This window comes from Paramisgurnus dabryanus, chromosome 4 (genome assembly GCF_030506205.2).
Source record: "Paramisgurnus dabryanus chromosome 4, PD_genome_1.1, whole genome shotgun sequence".
In the NCBI taxonomy this organism is placed as follows: Eukaryota; Metazoa; Chordata; class Actinopteri; order Cypriniformes; family Cobitidae; genus Paramisgurnus; species Paramisgurnus dabryanus.
Window position 1 is genome coordinate 2925736 of NC_133340.1, and position 21828 is coordinate 2947563.

A 21828-nucleotide genomic window follows, 5' to 3' on the forward strand; every position below is an offset into this window, starting at 1 on the left:
CTAATAAGCATTCTTTAAGTAGAAAAAAATTTAGTTCTTGAAAAGGTACTATGGACCGTTTTTATGACCAATTTTTCTTTCAGTGTACAAAGTATTAATTTAATTAAAACCCATTATTGTTGATTATGATGATGATAATAAAATAATAATAATAATACGTCGTTAATAATTGAATTATTCAAACATGAATTATTTACTTTATTATTTTAATACTTTTAAAATAATTAATTACATTATTATTTATTTATTGTTAACTCTTTTCGAATTAATTAACCCGAATCAAGTTCATTTTAATCACGACTAATTAGCCCAAACTCCCCCTAATGTGTTCAATTCAGCGATTGACTTTATTGATTACCTCAGCGTCTTACTGAAGAATGATGAGATGTAGAGGAGGGGTGGAACTACAAATCTCTATTGTTTCCGGTCGAGGAGAGAAGGTAATCGGACAGGAAGTCCCATGGCAACATGCAATGTCTGTGCGTTGTGCATGTGCGGATGGCGACCTGCGAACACAAAGAGTAGCGAGCATCCAGAGACACCGACGCCCATAAAACTTGAGACGGGCATCGCATTAAACTGAAGCGCGCGAATCATCCACCCAGATCTATCGATGACATCAAAACAGGTAATGCACGCGCATGCAACGATGACTTCAATTAAAACCCGGTTCGTAACCATGCTGACAGTGCTGTTATTAACATTGACAGGCGCATGTCTGTGTCCGGTACATATTACTGTAATTTCTCTTTTTGTTGTATTGTTTTGCATCTGCGTCTCAATGCGTTTTGGTACTGGCTAGGTGCGCGCGGACTCGCGTGCAAGCCCCCGTACTGCAGTGGCCGCGAACAGCTTGTTTGGGACACTTCATTGCCCCCCAGTTTAGTACACACACCAAAGCAAGCCAGTGTGTCAACTGAGGTAACATCCGTTTAAGATACGCATCTATCTCGATTTGCATTTATTTGCTGGATGGGCAAGATAAATAGCACTTCTTTGCATTTGCATGGGCTAGATTTATAGTAACGATAAAATGTGTTTACGATTCGGGTGCTGTGTGTGTGTGTCATGCACGACTTGCGTACACGTCATTATCGAGCCATTATCAGGGTTACTAAAGTTCACACGCAGCGCCGTGCAGCTCTGCCTTGAGTTTGGCTGCTGCTGAGTGGTCTTATTCAGCATTTCATGCACGATAAATAAGATTAATAGTTTTTTCAATAGTTTTGACACATTGGTAATTACAGATTTAAGGCTGTAATGTAATGATTTCACTTATTTAATCACTGCCTGTTAAATCTGAAAGCCTTTTTAAGCACGTGTAATTTATGCGTTGGTATTACATTTATATTAATGCGTTTGGCACATGATTTTTACCCAAACTACTTCCAGTGCATTCAATCTGTACATTTATCAGTATGTGTGTTTCCTGAGATCGAACACACAACCTTTAAGGAACACAATTTTTGGATGGTTTCCCTAACCACAACTATATGTTAATTCTCTTACATTACAACCCAAACATTATTTGCATTTTCCTGTTCTCTTTTGATTGACAGGATATACCGGCCAGAATAAATGACTTATCAGCTGTTTTTAAACTATAGACTGAAAAATTGCTTTTATCAACCTATAGCGGTTATTGGCAGATATATTGGTGCATATCTATGTTTGAAATGATACTTAATACGAAAGAAGTAAATCTGGTGTTAGTTTCTGAACATAGGCTTGAAATGAAAGGATGGATAGATAGATCTGCATTAGCTGCATTAGACAGTAAAAGTATGCAAAGTGCACACAGTACAATAGACTGTTTAAACATTACAGACACAGCCTGTAATAAATAATAGACTGGATTAAACATTAAAGGCTTAATATGTAACCCAATAAATTACATGTATTTAAGATCATGCCTGCTGTGTTGGTTTTTGTTGGCCAGAACAATAACAATAAAGATAAATAGAATGATAACATTGTTTATTTTATCTTGTGTTATTTCAACTTGTGAATTGTTGGCTGACGAAATGCAGAAAAAGTAATCTCAGTGCTATCGTTCCTCTGTATCTTAATCATTATAGTAGTGATGTGGACTCTGATTTCTTACATATAAAGCCATCTTTATCTTCATAGTTGTTAACATCATCCGTAGGCCGTAATGCTATGCTGATAGTAATACTATGGATTTATTATGTCAGTCGTTATATTTAGTATACCGTATTCTATAACAGTGTATTGCTCAAACAGAAAAACATGATGTCATGATACGTTTTTATTTGTTACTGCCGAGGGGCAACCTTTTGATCTCTGTGATGAAGCCAATACAGAATAAACTGCAATTCATCGAAGGGCTGGCTCCAAAGGGGAGTTAATTCCCATAGACCCCCATGTTTAAATGGCCAATGTAATAGGGGGGTGAACAATAATCGATTCGGCAGTGCATGGCAATGCGCACATGCACGATTCAGCCTCGATGCAGCAAATGCCATAATCGATTATGTCACTGTTTATTTTCTGGAGATGACCGTGATAGACGGGTAAATAAAAACGCACCCTTTTCCATGGAAAGTGGACATATGGGCACATTTCGGATTCTATGAAGTTAATGGGGAACAAGACTTACGCTGTGTGTAAAATTCTCATCTCGGGCAGGGCTCGCAAAATCGCTAGCCCGACGTCTCGTTTCTATTGTGAATTCCTGTCGGGCTACCAAAATGTATCTCCACCCTGCCTGTCGGGCTATCTTGGGGAGGAAATAATATTTTAATGTTTTTGCTTTGTCTCAGATTTAGTTAGGTAATTATAGTGTATGTATTTCGGTGTCCTCTTGTCAGTCATTATCCTCATGTACCTAGTGAAACTGTCAGGAAATGAAGTGAAAACATAAATAAACTCATCCTCTAATGTGCACGTCTGATATATGCGCGCGACCCTCTGCACGCGCTTCTACCGGCTAGATTCTTCACGAGCACATGCTTGCGCGAACTCAAGTCATTTAATAAAATAACGTCATTTCATTTTTACCTCATAGACTAACATTGTTTTATCGTATTTTTTTTCTTTCTTCAGTTAGTAACTTAAATATGTGAGAAGGAAAATATGTTTGAGTGATTTACGTCTAGGCTATTGAGAGTATGATGTTACAAGCTGATAGGTGACTAAACAGCAGTGGTAAGGTATGTTTACCTAAAGCGAATAGAATGTGTGTTTGTCATTTCGTTTTACCTCAGAGTCTAACATTAGGGGAAAATAAAGGGAATTATGTTTATTCCTTTTTAATAAATATCTGCTTTAAGTCTTCTATATTGTGTTAAAGTCACTGGTTGTTTATATATTTGATAAAATACCATGTTATCTAAATACAGTGTGTGATTTGTTGAGGTATTTTTATAAAAAATAACCTTTGTTATAATACATTCATATAATATTTCAGTAATATAACAATTCAATTATTCTAACGTTAGGGGAACGTTAAAATAACCTAAAAATAACATTAGGGGAATGTTTATTTTCTTAAAGAAAACATTCCTGGCTAACCAAAAACCAAAAATAGGGGAACGTTTTGGGAACCAAATTGTTAGCTGGGATGGGCAGGAATATTTGGCTTACATGGAAATCCAGGATTTATCAATATTCTACATTAAACAGTGTATTTTTTTATTCTGGCTACTTATATTCATTTCGGGCTACCAAAAATTAAAGAGTGTCTGCCCGACGGGCTACCAGGGATTTAAAAATTTTGCGAGCCCTGGTCAGCTTTCGTTTTTGTTGAGAATAGTTGCACTTGAGTTTCTACTTGACTTATTAAAAATTTGCCTTGTTGTGTACAGTAGAATTCTGATGCATCGCAATGCATCGTAGAATCGAATTGAATCGTTACCTGGTGAATCGTAATTGAATTGAATTGTGAGGGCAGTGCCAATGCACACCCCTAGAATATAATGTTTTTTTTTTTTTGTAACTCATCTGTTTAAATTATATTAAGCTTTAAAGTTCTGCATAATTAAGGGCGTGGCCACTTGAGTGATGGGTAAACTCAGCCACCTCAGCTTTACCCATATCCTGCCTCTTTACCCATTTTCAGTTATCCACCAGCAAAGCGCAGTGACGCGCAGCCAAGATGGCAGCAGGCACCGCCTTCTATTGGTTTCAATAAAGCTCTTCACAGACCTACGGGTGACGTCACAGACTCTAGGTCCATACTTTTTGCAGTCTATAGTTACTGCACATTGTTTAATTGTGTTACAATTGTGTTGTTTTTTTTGTTTAAAGGAATAGTTCGGCCAAAAATGATATTTAACCCATGATTTACTCACCCCCAAGCTGTTCGAGATGCATATGTCCATCATTTTTCAGATGAACACATTTTCAGGTATTTTAGAAAATGTTTTAGATCTTTCAGTTAATCAAATGTGAAGTTATGGTGTCCGCGTCCTTCAAGTCCAAAAAATGTGCATCCATCCTTCACAAAATAAATACAAACGGCTCCGCAATGATAAACAAAGGTCTTCTGAGGGTAATCTGTGCCATTTTGTTGTAGAAATATCCACATTTAAAACTTTATAAACGAAAATAACTCTTTCGGTAATGCCGCCCTCTTAGTCGCGTCCAAACTCCGAATTCAAGATGAGAGCGTATGCAGCTTACGGAGGTTTCTCTGTTGCTGCTCTGTGCCCCCACCCTCCGAATTTGTCATACATCACTAAGAAAAGTGCGTACACTATGCTGATACTCTCCTGAATACAGAGGAGTCTAAAGGCCGGGATATACCTTTTTTCTGTGTCCGGCTTGCGCGTGGCGCACGCGTCCGCAGCTTTCCAAGTATTCTCCCCGCGGCTAAACGCGGATGGCCGCATTTGACACTATACGCAATACAAATGATTTCTTATTCAAATTATTACTCTACCAGGCCGTCAGGGCAGCACTGATATGGTGACATTTACAGTACATAAAAACTTTAGGATAGGTGAAGAAAAGTAGCCAATCCACCATTGCAAACACAGTTTAGAACAAGACAACAAAGAACAGGAATCAAACATAACGGTAACAAACATGCTCCACAGCTTTCTGTTATTGGAAGAGGTAAAAATTAAAGAAGAAAAACGATAGTGTGTGTGCAAATGCTGTCTATTTCCTTTGTATAATTGTTTGAAGTGGTGTGTCCTGTCTAAATATTTTCATGCGCATGCGACGTTGTACGCGGACTGTACGCGCACTGTCCGCGCGATCTCAAATGACGTCATGCGGACGGCGCGCATACACGGAAGTCCATAGTATACTTTCGGCTTAAGATGCCGGAAGCTAGTTATTTTCGTTAATAGTTTTAAATTTGGATATTTCTACAACAAGGATTACCCTCAGAAGACCTTTGTTTATCATACTGGAGCCGTTTGGATTTCTTTGGGGAAGGATATATGCAAATTTTTTGGACTTGAAGGAAGTGGACCCCGTAACTTCACTGTTTAGCAGCTGAAAGATATAAGACATTTTCTAAAATAACTGAAAATGTGTTTGTCTGAAAAATGATGGACATATGCATCTTAGACAACTTCTAGTTGAGTAATTCATGGGTTTAATATCATTTTTGGTCGAACTATCCCTTTAATGTTTCCTAGGTGAAATTGCCCTTTGAAACTGTGTGGACATGACCTTTCTAGCCTTACCTTTAATGTGATCCAGCTAGTTAATTAAACCTGTATCACACTGTGCACCTCAGGTAGATAACAGCAGCAGTATCTACCATCTTGATTTGGGACATGTAGTCATGCTGTAGTTGGGCAACTACGTTTAACATGATTAGAATGTGGGTCAGATGTTTTTTAAGCTGTGCCGCCTAATCCTTTTACCAGTTCTCTGTTTCCATCAGACAGCGAATAGTGGTCCCCTTTTTTCTTTCTTTGTTGTGAACGATATGCATCATCTTAGGCTTGATTTAGTTTGTTTGCCCTTATTTATCTGTTTTTTCATCCACACGGGCTTTTGTCATTCGTTTTACGGCTATCTGTTCCAGATAAGAAGGAAAATATACTTGTTCACTGTTTTCATAGTCAACCTTATGCTCTTAGTTCCTTTCTAAAAAAAATAATGAAATATGTGTAGTTATTGAATCGCAGTATGACAACAGACCTAAGCAGGGTTTTTTTTATAAAATCACATCAGTTGCCGTGTGGATTACTTCTGTGAAGGATGGATGCACTTTTTTGGCTTCAATCATTTACTACTATTATAAAGCTTTGAACAGCCAGGACATTTTCTTGCATAACTAAATTTTTGGATGAACTATCCCTTTAAAAGTTAAAAATTCCACTAACTTTTTGTTGATTGTTTGTTGGTGGGCTCCTCAGTCTTTTCACTAGTAGGCACCGACCTAAGATTCAGACATCTTGACCTCACTTGCATTCCAATAGGCCAATATTTCATCCAATATGGCTCATAAAATAAATCGTTGACTTTGCCTGATATGCCCTTTTATTAGGATGTAAAGGACATTCTGCTTTAAAGATAACTGGGACCCTTGGACAAGGTACAGGAAGTTACTTTACAGGAATTAAAAAAGGATCTTGCAACACAGCATTAATCTAAGATAAAATCAGATAGAGAAAATGATGAGTGAAAGTGAGCAAGAATGGCAGAAGCTAAATAAATTAAAAAGAAGAGGCCATTATGGGGCATGAAAGCCAATGGCACATTGTGTTCTCTTTAAATGCCATTGTGCACTTGTGGCTTAGAGCCACAACCTGCCTGATCATCATCACCACCTCATCTAAACTGAACCCAGGGCGTACTCGACCTTGGATGACCATATCTGCTCACATCTGCTGGAGAGCCAAAGGGATGGTTGCTCAGTATATTGAAACACCGGAACAGTTAAGTACAATTTATAATCGTGCGTAAGGTCTATGCCGTAGGTTATCTGTAGCCTGACGTGCACCTCGCCAAAGTTTTAACAGAGCCAGTTCTACGCCGACTACAAGTGCTGTGATTGGTCCACTAGAACCCCTCCCGTCAGGTAAAAAAACTGCGTCATAGGTATTTCCGTTTGCGACGGTGAAAACAAAAATGGGCCAAGTTGAGGAGTGATTTAACTGAAACTGCAACAAGTCACTTTTTATTTACTTTCATCACTGCTGGTCTTCTCAAATCATACACAACAAGCTGCTGCTGCTTCTTCGTTTGTGTGTTAACTGAGCAAGCTGCTGCTTTTTTGGCGGTTGAGCTGCTACTGTGGTTACAAGCGAGAATACTGCCTATTAGTGGTCTGCGTGTGTGTTTGCACGTCGACACAGAAGTGTATATGAAAACAGACGCATGCCGTCGTGGCTACGCCGTAAACTGTACGCACTACTACAATGAGCCCTTTACTAGTGACTGTGTTACTAGTTGTTTTTCTGCTTGTCAATGCCCAAAGGTTTGCTTGACCCTTAGGACTCCTAGTGGCTGGAGGAAGTTACCATATTCCTGTGTTAATAAGCTCACTTTGCTCCCCCCACTAAATGCGTTGTGACTTATCCACGGTGTTGCTCCAGAATGCTAATCATTGGTAATCCAATCCAGAGAAGATTACTGAAGAAGAGGGCAACACGGGATGCTGAGAACGGCTTTTTGTGTCTTATCTGAGGGCTGCTAGTATGGTGCAAGACTGTTGCATCTACCTAAGGAGTTGCCAACTGGAACTGCGTTTGTGGAGTTAAGATTACATTTTGTAACAACGCATTGAATCTTGGTGGAGTTTGGCAGAACATTGGGAACTTTTTAAGGGTACTTGCGGTGAGAGTTCATCAAAGCTTGCATCATTAAAGTGTTGTCAGTCAATGTGATTAGCATTAGCATGGGCAGTAACAAAAGCAAGACCAATTTATAAGAAATTTTCATTCATTTTTCTGACAGAATATTTGGGCTAAGCCCAATTTATTGTGGTGCACTTGTCTCCAAGCCTGTCGAAAACCATAATCACCTGACTGTCTTTGAAAGAAACCAGAAGAGGTTTCATAATTGCTTTAAAGGACAACTGCCAGAAGCAAAAATGCTGAACCAAGGGGCTGTGATGGTCTTCACAGGGATCTGTGGGGCATTAGTGGTCATGGCGGTGGCCTACTATGCCTACTGGTAAGTCCAGCTAATGGTTGTCCAAATGGACATTGGATTAGACCACTTGCTTCTTATGTAAAGGGTCATTTGATTGGATGCATTGAGGTCTGTCTTACAAAAACCTTTTCCTAAGTCTTGAATTTGTTAGTTTGTAGTTTCTCACATTCCATTTTGTTAGTAAATGCTTACAGGATTGTATTGACGATATTGGTTTACATGCATTTAAGGTGTCTGTAAAGACTAAAAGGTCACATGATGTCCGTTTCTGTTTTGTTTCGAGTAGATATACTTTGTCTCAAGTCTCAAGATTTTTGCATTCTAACAGACTGAATACAATTTAATTCAATGTAACTGAAATTGATTTTTTTAGCATTGAATTGAATTCTTATTATCAACGTGGCTGCTTTTCTCAGACCTTTATTTGAGTCTGTTACTTGTTTTTTTATGCTATAAGAATTTGGGAAAGATGGCCTCAGGCTGGCTGCTGATGTAGGCCAAACAGCTGTTTCCACATAAGCTGGTTTACCCCTCCATCTCTAATCCCCTCCATTTTTTTCTTCCCTGTGTAGTTCTCATGTTACTAACATGAAATGTGGGACAATAGATAAGTCATAGAAGTGGTCCGCATAACTTGATTTACACTCACCGGCCACTTTTTTTAGGTACACCTGTCCAACTGCTTGTTAATGAAACTTTCTAATCAGCCAATCACATGGCAGCAACTCAATGCATTTAGGCATGTAGACATGGTCAAGACGATCTACTGCAGTTCAAACCGAGCATCAGAATGGGGAAGAAAGGTGATTTAAGTGACTTTGAACATGGCATGGTTGTTGGTGCCATACGGGCTGGTCTGAGTATTTCAGAGACTGCTGATCTACTGGGATTTTCACGCACAACCATCTCTACGGGTTTACAGAGAATGGTCCGAAAATGAGAAAATATCCAGTGAGCAGCAGTTCTGTGGGCGCAAATGCCTTGTTGATGCCAAAGGTCAGAGAAGAATGGCTAGACTGGTTCAAGCTGATAGAAAGGCAACTAGTGTTGTGCCGATAGACGATAGTATCGTGTATCGACGATCGTCCGACATATCGCCAATGGCAGGCTTTCATGGCGATAGTCATGACGATAGTTGGCGAATGGTTGTTATTATCATCATCATCATAGTTTTGCATGCTTTTCCTCGCATGAGGGTTTGTGCTTCACTTTACGCGGAGAGCTTGTAGAGAGAGAGTTCCTTCTTGCACGCAGATGCACTTAATGCGCGCGTCTCGGACTCGTTCTAGCACCTAAATCCAGCGCGTGGATGAGCAGCTACGCTTCCCTCTGTCTCACATGCACGCGCTCTCGCATCTGTCCGAAGTCTAAACATAAACTGAAGTAGTAATCCTTATGTATTTGTGCGGATTAATGCGTTTCATGTGAGCTGAGGCAAACTATTCCTTTTGTTTAAAATATAACCCGCTGCATATTGGCGCCACTCTCGCGTACATGCAGAGAGCTGCGCTCTGTCTGAACTTGAAGTCAGATAGTAATCCTGTTTATGATATGCTTTTCAAGGAGTTTTAGCAATACATCCCTCGTGTTTAAAATATGATTGTGTTCCGCTGGACCAGTGTGTTTAAAAAGGCACCTCTGAGAGCACCACTGCTTGACACGTGTAACTTAACCTTCTGCAACAGCACTAAACAAATGCATTTAATTATTTTTATGTGCGCTGCGTGTGTCTGCGCAGGTGCATGTTTTTACAGTCATTAAGTAATCGTGTTAAAAATCAGGATTATGATTTTTCCCATAATTGAGCAGCCCTATCTCTGACATTTCCTTGCACTAGAGAGGTTGTTAGCGTGCAGAGGGTTAAAACCAGCGCGTGTCCTGTTCTCGCTCTCTGGCACGCAAAGAGCGTCTGGGCTTTAATGACGCACTCAGATTAATGGCATTAGTTTTAAGAAAGATGCATTCATGACGGTGTTGCTCTTGTTCTTTTTTCCACCAATCAAGTCTTGTCATAAATGAACAAATAAATAAATGAGTAAACTACTGCCCCGCCCCCCGATACTATCGTGTATCGCCGATCTCACAGGCTGACGATAGGACGATCTCAAAATGGGGCATATCGCCCAACACTAAAGGCAACAGTAACTCAAATGACCACTCGTTGGTGAACGCACACCACGTCGAACCTTGAGGCGGATGGGCTACAGCACCAGAAGACCACACCGGGTGCCACTCCTGACAGCTAAGAACAGGAAACTGAGGCTACAATTCGCACAGGCTCACCAAAATTGGACAATAGAAGATTGGAAAAACGTTGCCTGGTCTGATTTCTGCTCGAATGGTAGTGTCAGAATTTGGTGTCAACAACATGAAAGCATGTATCCATCCTGCCTTGTATCTACGGTTCAGGCTGGTGGTGGTTGTGTAATGGTGTGGGGGATATTTTCTTGGCACACTTTGGGCCCAGAGCATTGTGTAAATGCCACAGCATACTGGAGTAGTGTTGCTGACCATGTCCATCCCTTTATGACCACAGTGTACCCATCTTATGATGGCTACTTCCAGCAGGATAACGCGCCATGTCATAAAGCGTGAATCATCTCAGACTGGTTTCCTGAACATGGCAATGAGTTCACTGTACTCAAATGGCCTCCACAGTCACCAGATCTCAATCCAATAGAGCACCTTTGGGATGTGGTGGAACGGGAGATTCGCATCATGGATGTGCAGCCGACAAATCTGCAGCAACTGCGTGATTCTATCTTGACAATATGGGCCAAAATATCTGAGGAATGTTTCCAGACCCTTCTTGAATCTATGCCACAAAGGATTAAGGCAGTTCTGATGGCAAAAGGGGCTCCAAGCTGGAACTAGTAAAGTGTACCTAATAAAGTGGCCGGTGAGTGTATATGGACATTTACTTTGACCTTGCAAAAATGTATGCATGTTTACATAGCCATTTTAAACTCAAGACTTTGCATGACTTTGAATATAGCGCATGATTTATTTCTGTAATACTTTTATTTGTCCGTTTTGGAGTATGACAATCTCTATCCCTATTTACTTTGTTAATTGTAAATAACTAATTTTCTTCCATTTGAAGGAAGTGATTCGTAAGTCATCCTGTCCTGGAACAAGTTATGCCTGTAATACACTGCACGATTTTTGTCTGTCCCAGATGAAAGATTGCCATTGTGAAACAATAATCACCATTTCTGTGATCGTGGCTCTTAATCGGTAGCTCTTAAGGACTGTTTTCCTGGTCTGGTGACCAAAGATAGCCTACACTAGTTTTCAGACAGTGTCAGTTATTCGGCATGATCAACGCACTGTGCATTTGCTGCTATGACCTGCGTACCAGTATTTGTTTAGCACTAGTGCATGCTAATGACGTTGCGCTAACGTGTGTCACAGCCTATGATTCAATAGCTGTCATTATCGTACAGTCTTATATTTAAATTATCCATATCGCACAGTGTGATAAGGTAATGATCTTATAGGACGGCAAAAATCATGCAGTGTATCGCAGGATTACGAGATGAATTATGGGGGCTCGACCGGGATACTAAGACTTTAATGGCTTATTGTGTTATTCACAGACTTTGTCACACTACCTTGCCAAATAGTCATAACAAATTTCTGTCCCAAAGTAAGGACATTATTGAGATCAGAGCTGAACAAGAGCACAATCTGGCTAATTTCTGACTAGCTAATGGTCTCAATTGACACGTGTTGGCTTGCCCTGTACCCTGCCCAAACGCGTTGATCAGGTGATCTTTAGTACACTCCCTCGAAATGAACCCCCCCATACACACATCTACTTCCACACTGTAATGGTGTGTTTTGAGCCTTCTGTCTCCTTGTTCTTAAATTTGCTTTCTGTCAACGTCTCTTTCCAGCCACATTTTACTTTGGTCTGGTTCCAAAGTTTATTTTTGCTCTTGCATTGTTGGCTGGGGGACAGAGTTCAACTCTTTCCTTTCCCACTTGTTCTTTCTCTCTTTGTGTGTCTCTCTTTCTCAATCTTTCCCGTGTGACTGTGTCCTTACAAAACTCAGAGCTAGCACACAGCCTGTGGAACTTCATCGCAAGGTTAGTGTTGTCTGTTTTGTTTGTTATGGGTGATATAAGGTTTTGTCGATCGAGGAACTAGGGTTATGTGGGTTTAAACTTTAACCTTTTGGTGTGTCATTGAACACGATTTTTACTGTTACGGCAAATTGTTATGCTGATTTACAGCATTTGGGGATTATCAGAAAGCGTATTATATGGTAATAACTAGACTTTGACCTTTTCTTGATATACTTTGGGTGCCCTGGGTGGTTTCTAGGGCATTGCTGTGCAGTTGCTATAGTCTTCTCTACAGGGATTTCTGGGTGGCTGCTTACTGTCTAATGTCAAAAGAGCTTACAACAAAGTCTATATGAGGTTGTGGTTCATTATGGATATGGCTTTGTGACCCTTTACATACAAACAAATAAACACCATCAAACGACAAAGTCTTACTGCAACCTAATGTTATCTAACTGTATTTTCTACAGGGCAGTTTCACACTTTTATGTTAGTTTAAAATTGTAACAGTGGTTAATCAGACTAACAGAAAAGTTTAGTTGACAGATGGGTCTACTGCAGGAGCAGTTTGAAGTAGTTTGGCAAGTTCATCTTGAGTATCCGATTAAGGGTCATGGAAACTGCTTTCATGGACGGAGCTGTGTTTCACCTTAGGCTGGATTTACAGTAATGCTTTGCTTTGTTAGCTAGTGCTTAAAGATAGTTTGACACAGTTTGTGTGGTTACGATGAGCGATTGAGATAACTTGGGTTTTGTACATTTTTGAAGTTGTGGAGTGCATGACAGACACTGTAGGGGAAGAAGAGGTTGCCCTAACGTGTGTGAGAGAAATTGGAGGAGGTGATTGGAGTTTCTCCAACTGGGTGAGAGGTTGTGTGTCTCTGTGCAACTGTGTGTGTGTGTGTGTGTGTGTGTGTGTGTGTGTGTGTGTGTGTGTGTGTGTGTGTGTGTGTGTGTGTGTGTGTGTGTGTGTGTGCAACACTACCATATGTTGCAATTTTTTTAATCTAGGGTCTGTGGTTGTGAATGTGAACTCTCATCTACTTGACAGTTTTTGTATCTCAGAACAAGTAAAAATAATGTTATTGTTGTGTATAATGTTGATTTGTGTATTATTAAAATGATTTTGAATGTTCTCTCTTGTTTGTTTTAGGTCGGTGGTGCTAAGTGAGGGGCCGTGTAAAAGAGGGTTGTAGAGAAGAACCCACTGTGGTGAGTTCAACATGCATGAATGATAGCTATGAAATTTAACAGTCAAATTAGTTTCACACAACATTCAACTGCGTTGTTTTGTAAGACATCCTAATTCACGATACTCACGCAAGTTGTATTGCAAAATGTTACATAATTCTGCAACGATATTTATACCTGTGGCTGCATGTTTGCTATGCTGCGCAATTTAGTACAACATAATTGTGAGAGTTGTTATTATACAGCAGTTCTTTTAATGGTTGTCATTTCAGACACGGCATAATTATTTTTGTAACCTAAAAGAAAATACTTTGTTGCACAATATATGAAGAGGTCAGATGCAAACCCACAGAAAAGTGTATCTGACATGTTTTCTTGTAAATGAGCATTTGAAATGAAAAGGTTATTAGTTAGTAAATGAAATATTTTATTTACACAAATGTCACTGAAGTCATTTTATTGGTTTTTAATAAATTTGACTGTCATTCATTGCAAAACCCTCTAAGTACATGCAAAATCTCCACTTCTTAAAAAGTCACTCTTCACTGTACATCCTGAATAAAATGTGGTCAGAAAGTAAATAAAAAAAATGCACCATGAGATACCTGTGCCGTCGTTCATTCATTTTTTTCCCCGTGCACTTAGCTAAAAAATCGAAGTGGTGTTTAACAACAAAGTAAAAATCAAACTGCATAATTAATTTTGTCATCTGTATCCCTAAATTATTAATTTGTGTATGTAATTGGTTTTAATTTGGGGATGTTTCTGGTTTTGTTTCAGCAGTGAGTGTGTGTGTGGTGTGTGAGTGAGTGAGTGTGTGTGTGTGTGAGTGGACAGGGCTGTCAGTCATGGGTTTGCTGGCGTGGATAAAGAGCCTGTTCATCCTACACCTCTTGATTGGTTTTGTGTTTGTGGTGAGCGGCCTCATCATCAACTTCATACAGCTCTGCACCTGCGTGCTATGGCCCATCGACAAACAACTCTACCGAAGGATCAACACCAGACTCTCCTACTCGTTATGGAGCCGTGAGTAGTTTTAAGTGTCTACCATGACAAGTTACGAACGTTTGCATATCAGCAATTGCAATTATGTAGATATGCAATAAATGCAAATGCACATTTTGTACTGCAATCTTTACATGTCATGCATAAATGTTGGATATGTTTCTATTTATAAAGATTTATTTCAAATTTCTTCTTTTCTGAACTCACACAGAGTTGGTGATGTTGCTGGAGTGGTGGTCTGACACAGACTGTGTGCTGTACACAGATCAGGCCACAGTTGATAAGTTCGGTAAGGAGCACGTGATCATCATTCTCAACCACAACTTTGAGATCGACTTCCTGTGTGGCTGGACCATTTGTGAAAGATACGGCGTGTTGGGGGTGAGTGGTACTGATAGCACCACTATAGACCATATCAAAAGATGTAAACAACACTGGTCCAGAAGCACTTCCTGTTTCAGTTTTTTAACACTAGATAAACGTTGGGATAAAATACAACCAACAGAACACCTAGAACTGAGTCAAAAAGTTAAACAAACATCTTAAAGATAATGATATATGTGTGAAATAAAAAAGTCACAAACTGAAACAGGAAGTGCTTCTGGACCAGTGTTGTTTACATCTTTTGAAATGGTCTATTGGAGCTGTGAATTTGTGTAGGGCTGTGTCTTAAACCTAGTAAGCTGACTAGCTGGTCTTCAACATTGTAACCCTGAGTGAAATAGTGCATTTAATTTTACTTTAAGTAAAATTTCCCTTAAAACTCTACATCCTGTCTCTTTGACCTCATGATTGATTTATTTGTAAATGAAACGCAAACGTGTTTTTTGTTTACATATTTGTTGCTTTACTGCTGGATTGTTTTGATGTCTACATCAGTTTTGGATATTTTGGACAAATCCAAAATAGACTTTTCTCATCTCTTTCAGAGCTCTAAGGTTTTGGCTAAACATGAACTGCTGAAAGTGCCTCTGATTGGCTGGACGTGGTACTTCCTGGAAATCGTTTTTTGCAAGAGGAAGTGGGAGGAAGACAGGGACACTGTTTTCAAAGGACTAAACAGTCTCAAAGATTACCCAGAATACATGTGGGTGAGTAGTGTACTAACCAATGAAGAAGCTCCAATGATGTGACTGTCAGACAGAACCTTGAACTACTTTTAGACAGTGCACTGATTCCAGAAAATGTCTCTAAAATGGCCAGAAATGATCCTGGGATCGTTCCCGTCAATGGGACGTAGTAATATTGTTGTAACTCTGTGCTTGCTAGAAATTACATCTCATGTCACGTGTCTTTACGGGACATGTGTGAACACATGCCATTATCGTGCCAAAATCAAACGACCCCGGGATAAACCTCTAACACATTATCTGTGTATTTTCTGTTATATGTGTTGCTTCATAGTCTTGCTAAATCTCTTCTGTTTAACCAATTGAGTGTGTAAAGATGCCCTAATTTCTGTAAGTGTCATTATATACTGAGGGATGTAATGGACATTATATTATAATTTATTATTGAGGTTATTACAAAATGTTGAGTCAGTAAATAATTATGTTGATGCACAAGGCAATGTTAACATAATGAGCTGAAGTACTTTGTTTACGTTTATTCATTTTATATATTGCATATTTTAATTGTTTAGCCATTCATCTGTGTTCAGTGTAGTGTTTAGTTAAAGGATTACTCCACTTTCATAAAAAATCACCCTCATGTCATCCAAGATGATTATTTCTTTCTTTGTTCAGTCAAGAAGAAATTTTTCTCAATTTAATGGATTTCAACAGTTCACTGTTTCAATGCAGCGTAAAATTGCAGTTTCAACACAGCTTCAAACGATCCCAACCGAGGCATAATGATCTTATCTAGCAAAAAGATTGTCATTTTCGGCAATTAAAATAAAATATGTACTTTTAAACCACTACTTCTCGTCTTGCACTATTCAATTTAATTCAATTTTATTTATATAGCGCTTTTCACAATTTGTGATTGTTTCAAAGCAGCTTTACAATAATAGAAGCAGTGGAAAGCATAGAAAAACGACAGATAGCACAACATAATACACGATAGCAAAAGCAGCTAAATTTGCCGCGGCTATGAATCAACATTATAAGCGTGCGTATTGCTAATGTAACGTAAAGAAGAGGGTGCTAAGTTAAGCCCAAGAAGGCTGCCTCCCCGGGTTGAAAAACCCCCTATGAGAAAAAAAACCCCAGACTCAGCAGGGGAAGTAAAAAAAAGTCTTAGGAGGGAAAAACCCTTGGGAGATATATTTATATATACATTGAAACGATTAAGGAGATTAGGCGGAGGTAAAGCGGGGTCTGCTGGTGGTCGTTGGTCATGCATCAGCTGGGCGTCACGTTGACGGTCTGCCGGTGAGTCAGTGGTGTGCCGACATTTACCGGAACTGGGTCTGTTTGTCTCAAGTGTCCTCGGAGACAAGGACGAGACATGAAGAAAGAAAAACAAAACCCAATTAGCGTAGGGGCCATTCATATGTATACACATGTACATATACATACACACACACACACACACACACACACACACACACACACACACACACACACACACACACACACACACAAACACACAAACACACAAACACACAAACATACACACAAACATACACACAAACATACATATACGTATTGAAGATACGTCATCCCAGTGACAGACTCTGCACAGTTCGGTTTAGGGAGAACGAGAATAATGCAGGGGACGGCGAATGTTTTAGGAAATGGATGCAGTGACGCCCTTTTAAGGACTGAAGTCCCGCCCCCGACTAGTGGGCTTAACACCACAAATCTATACCCACCGAGCTTTATTAAAATCCGGACGAGCAAGGGAGTAAAGGGGGGGAGACGGGGACGTGACTGCGCCAGCCATCTCCCTGATGCCTGTCTAGGCTTCACAGTACTCCCCTACTCGACTCAGAAACCTCAGGTGGAGGGCCGAACAAGTGATAACATAATGCCATACATAATTTTCAATCACTTCTCTGCACTTGGCAATTAATGGCCCGATTCGGGGTTTTATTGGTCTAGTGTTGAAGTTTTTGCCTTGTATTGTGGTTTGTATGTGCACAGAGTAGCGTTTCTTTTCCTTATATGTAGCCTTTTCTATTTTATACGTGACATTTGTTTTTGAAAGTTTATGCCTCGGCCCATGGTTTGCTGCACATATGTAAACAAGTAAGGAGAGATTAAACATTTTCTTAAGTTTATTAATAGCATTTACCATGCTTTGAAATGTTGACAAAAATGAGGATTTAGTTTATTTATTTATCAGGTTTTACAAGCTATCTATTGTGAGATGAGTACCATTACTAAAACAAATTATGTGAATGCCTTGTTAAAGAGAAAAGTTTTAAGTCTAGATTTAAAGGTATCTATTGTGTCTGATTCTCGGACAACGGTTGGTAAGTCATTCCAGAGCTTAGGGGCTAAGTAGGAAAAGGATCTTCCACCTTTAGACACTTTTGATATTTTAGGGATAACTAAGAGACCAGAGTTTTGCGAACGCAGTGCACGTGATGGATTGTATTCTGATAGTAATTCTCTAAGATATGAGGGTGCTAGGCCATTTAAGGCTTTGTAGGTGATTAGTGATATTTTAAATTGTATGCGATATTTAACTGGTAGCCAGTGTAAAGATGCTAGAATTGGACTTATGTGGTCATACTTCTTAGATCGAGTAAGCACTCTTGCAGAAGCGTTTTGAACTAGCTGCAGCTTGTTTACCTGATTTGCATGGCATCCCCCGAGTAACGAGTTACAATAGTCTATTCTAGAGGTCATAAAAGCATGGATAAGCTTCTCTGCGTCAGATGTAGACCGTATATGGCGGATTTTTGAGATATTTCTAAGATGGAAGAATGCTGTGCGGCAGACGTTGCCGATATGACTATCGAAGGATAAATTGCTGTCGAACATCACACCTAAGTTCCTAACCGAGGAAGATGGTACCACAGTGCAGCCATCTATGTGCAACTTGTAATCTGACATATTATGTTTGTAGCGATTCGGTTCAATAATAAGCATCTCTGTCTTATTGGAGTTGAGCTTAAGAAAGTTATGTGCCATCCAGTCACTAACATCGCTAATGCAGTCTGTTAGCTTAGAAAACGTGTGGGTTTCGCTGGGATGTGAGGAGATGTAAAGCTGGGTATCATCCGCATAGCAGAGAAAACTTATGTTATGTTTCCTGATAATGTCTCCTAGAGGTAACATATATAATGAGAACAGGATAGGACCTAAAACTGATCCCTGCGGTACACCATATTTAACCAGGGAGTGATATGACTGTTCCTCATTTACATAAACAAAGTGATAACGATTGGTTAGATACGACCTAAACCAGGCTAACGCCTGACCACTGATACCAACATAGTTTTCTAGTCTATTGAGTAAGATTGTGTGATCTATTGTGTCAGCGTGAGTGTGATCCACCAGCGTGACCTTACGTATTACATAACCACGTCAAAAGGTGATGACGTATTCGAAACTACCGCTCCAGTGTTTACAGGTGTGGAGAAAGGGACTGTTCCGCAAGTGTGTGTTTTACAGTGTTGGGGAAAGTTACTTTTAAAAGTAATGCATTACAAAATTAAGTTACTCCCAAAAAAAGTAACTAATTGCATTACTTAGTTACTTTTCATGGAAAGTAATGCTTACGTTACTTTTAGTTACTTTTGCGTTACTTTTTCTTGGCTAAAGCTTGATCTCTTTCAGGCCTTGCAGGTGTTTTTATGACTGAAAAGTTCTGCCTTCAGAAATTGCATATTTCATCACAAAAATGTTTAGCTCTGGCCTGCCATCTCAGTTTCTGACTCAAACTGTTTCCACACAGGCACAGAGAGTGAATACGTTTAGTTTAATTCAGTACATATTTTTTAATCAAATTAATTAATATAAAAAAGTAACTTGAGTTACTTTTTTGAAAAAGTAACTCAAATATTAATGTGTACATTTAAAAAGTAATGCGTTACTTTACTCGTTACTTCAGAAAAGTAATATTATTACGTAACTCAAGTTACTTGTAATGCGTTACCCCCAACACTGGTGTTTTACATACACCCACCAAAAGGATTATTAGGATCACCTGTTCAATTTCTCATTAATGCAATTATCTAATCAACCAATCACACGGCAGTTGCTTCAATGCATTTAGGGGTGTGGTCCTGGTCAAGACAATCTCCTGAACTCCAAACTGAATGTCAGAATGGGAAAGAAAGGTGATTTAAGCAATTTTGAGGGTGGCATGGTTGTTGGTGCCAGACGGGCCGGTCTGAGTATTTCACAATCTGCTCAGTTACTGGGATTTTCACGCACAACCATTTCTAGGGTTTACAAAGAATGGTGTGAAAAGGGAAAAACATCCAGTATGCGGCCGTCCTGAGCGCGAAAATGCCTTGTTGATGCTAGAGGTCAGAGGAGAATGGGTCGACTGATTCAAGCTGATAGAAGAGCAACTTTGACTGAAATAACCACTCGTTACAACCAAGGTATGCAGCAAAGCATTTGTGAAGCCACAACACGCACAACCTTGAGGCGGATGGGTACAACAGCAGAAGACCCCACCGGGTACCACTCATCTCCACTGTACTAAAATGGCCCCCACAGTCACCAGATCTCAACCCAATAAAGCATCTTTGGGATGTGGTGGAACGGGAGTTTCGTGTCCTGAATGTGCATCCCACAAATTTCCATCAACTGCAAGATGCTTTCCTATCAATATGGGCCAACGTTTCTAAAGCATGCTTTCAGAACCTTGTTGAATCAATGCCACGTAGAATTAAGGCAGTTCTAAAGGGGTCAAACACAATATTAGTGTGGTGTTCCTAATAATCCTTAAGGTTAGTGTATGTAACGCTTGTCCTTTCGACGTAATTATGCAATACGTAAGGTCGCACTGGCACGTCACACGGCTAGTGCAAGACGAGAAGTTGTGGTTTAAAAGTACTTTTTTTTTTTTTTGGCCGAAAACAATGATAATTTTCGCTAGTTGAGACCCTTATGTCTTAGTTGCGTTAAAACTGTAAACTGTTGAGGACCACTAAAGTCCACTATATGGAGAAATTCTTGGAATGTTTTCCTTAAAAAAACAAATTTCTTCTCTACTAAGACATAAACAACTTTGGTGACATAGGGGTGAGTAAATTATCATTTTTTTATGAAACAAGTATTCCTTTTAAGAGTTGCATCAGCATGTATTTATAGTTAAACATTTTAAAATCTGTCATAATGTTTTAAAGGAATAGTTCACCCTAAAATTAAAATTTTGGCATCATTAACTAACCCTCGTGTTGTTACCAACCTGTATTAATATCTTTGTTTTCTGCTTCATTACAAATATATTCCTGTGTTCAGCAGAACAGAAGCACCATTGACTTCCATAGTAGGAAAAATGCTACTACGGAAGTCATTGTTCCTTAAAAACGGTTTGGTTACAAACATTGCTCAAAATATTATCATTTGTTATCAGCAGAACAAAGAAATGTATACAGGTTTGTAACAACACAAGTTAATGATGACAAACTTTTCATTTTTGGGTTAACTGTCCCTTTAATGTGATCGCTTTAGTTATAATTTAGTTAGTTTAGTGTTTTATTGGTTAGTTTCCCTACAACAGAAGTCAAATTTTATTTGTGACGTGTTCGGATTAGACGTTTCCATGGGGAGGAGGCTTAGATTACAAAGTGATGAGATTACCACTGACCTAAGAGTGACTAGCCTGTGTTTTTTGTGTGTTCTGCAGTTCCTGTTGTACTGTGAAGGAACGAGGTTTACCGAAAAGAAACATCAGATAAGCATGCAGGTTGCAGAGTCGAAAGGACTCCCCAAACTCAAATATCACCTGCTGCCCCGCACCAAAGGATTTACCACTACACTGCATTGCCTGAAGGGAACAGGTTAGACAAATGTTTGGCAGACAAACTGTATACACTCACAAAATAAAGCAAATAATCTCACAAGATAGTGTGAACATAAACACCATTTTCAATTGTGAGGTATATTTTGTTCATTTTTAATGTTAGTTTCTCAACATTGCATAACTATACAACCGATATTCAATGGTGCTTTCATAAGACCACCTTAATTTTCAGAGTTTAAGGATTTGCAGTATTTGTTTTGTAGCTCATCCATTATCCTAACTAGCTTCTAGATAAGTAATGTGCTTTTAGCATATCGTCCGTTTAAACCCAAAGCAGTGCAGAATGCATTTATCTACAGAACTAACAGTCTATACAAGTCACATGTCAGACTTTTTAACACACATTCCAACACCTCTGTGGGGCTGAGATGTTTTTGTTTCACACTTGCTGTTTAAATATTTTGCAAGTTTCAATGATGCATAAACCATTAGGGACCAGTTAAGTGTGTTATTTTGGAACATAAGTGTCTGTCTCATAGGTATAGATTTTGCCAGTTGCTATACAATTTCACAACATAATAAATTCACAATACGACATTTGTA

At 39.3% G+C, this 21828-nt stretch overlaps 1 protein-coding gene across 4 annotated transcripts in view; it reads left to right on the forward strand.

Annotated features, from left to right (window-relative positions):
• Positions 1–438: 438 nt before the first annotated feature.
• Positions 439–21828, forward strand: part of LOC135746818 (1-acyl-sn-glycerol-3-phosphate acyltransferase gamma-like) — a 30297-nt gene continuing 8907 nt past the window's right edge. Inside the window, exons 1-6 of one of the 4 annotated variants that reach the window (XM_065265533.2) lie at positions 439–628; positions 13307–13365; positions 14125–14370; positions 14561–14730; positions 15279–15440; positions 21109–21262. In XM_065265533.2, the coding sequence (XP_065121605.1) occupies positions 14193–14370; positions 14561–14730; positions 15279–15440; positions 21109–21262 (664 nt within the window). In that variant the 5' untranslated portion in view covers positions 439–628; positions 13307–13365; positions 14125–14192. Of the gene's footprint in view, positions 629–11900; positions 12175–13306; positions 13366–14124; positions 14371–14560; positions 14731–15278; positions 15441–21108; positions 21263–21828 lie in introns of those variants that run through there. The other 3 variants (XM_065265534.2, XM_065265532.2, XM_065265535.2) reach the window with 3 other exon arrangements.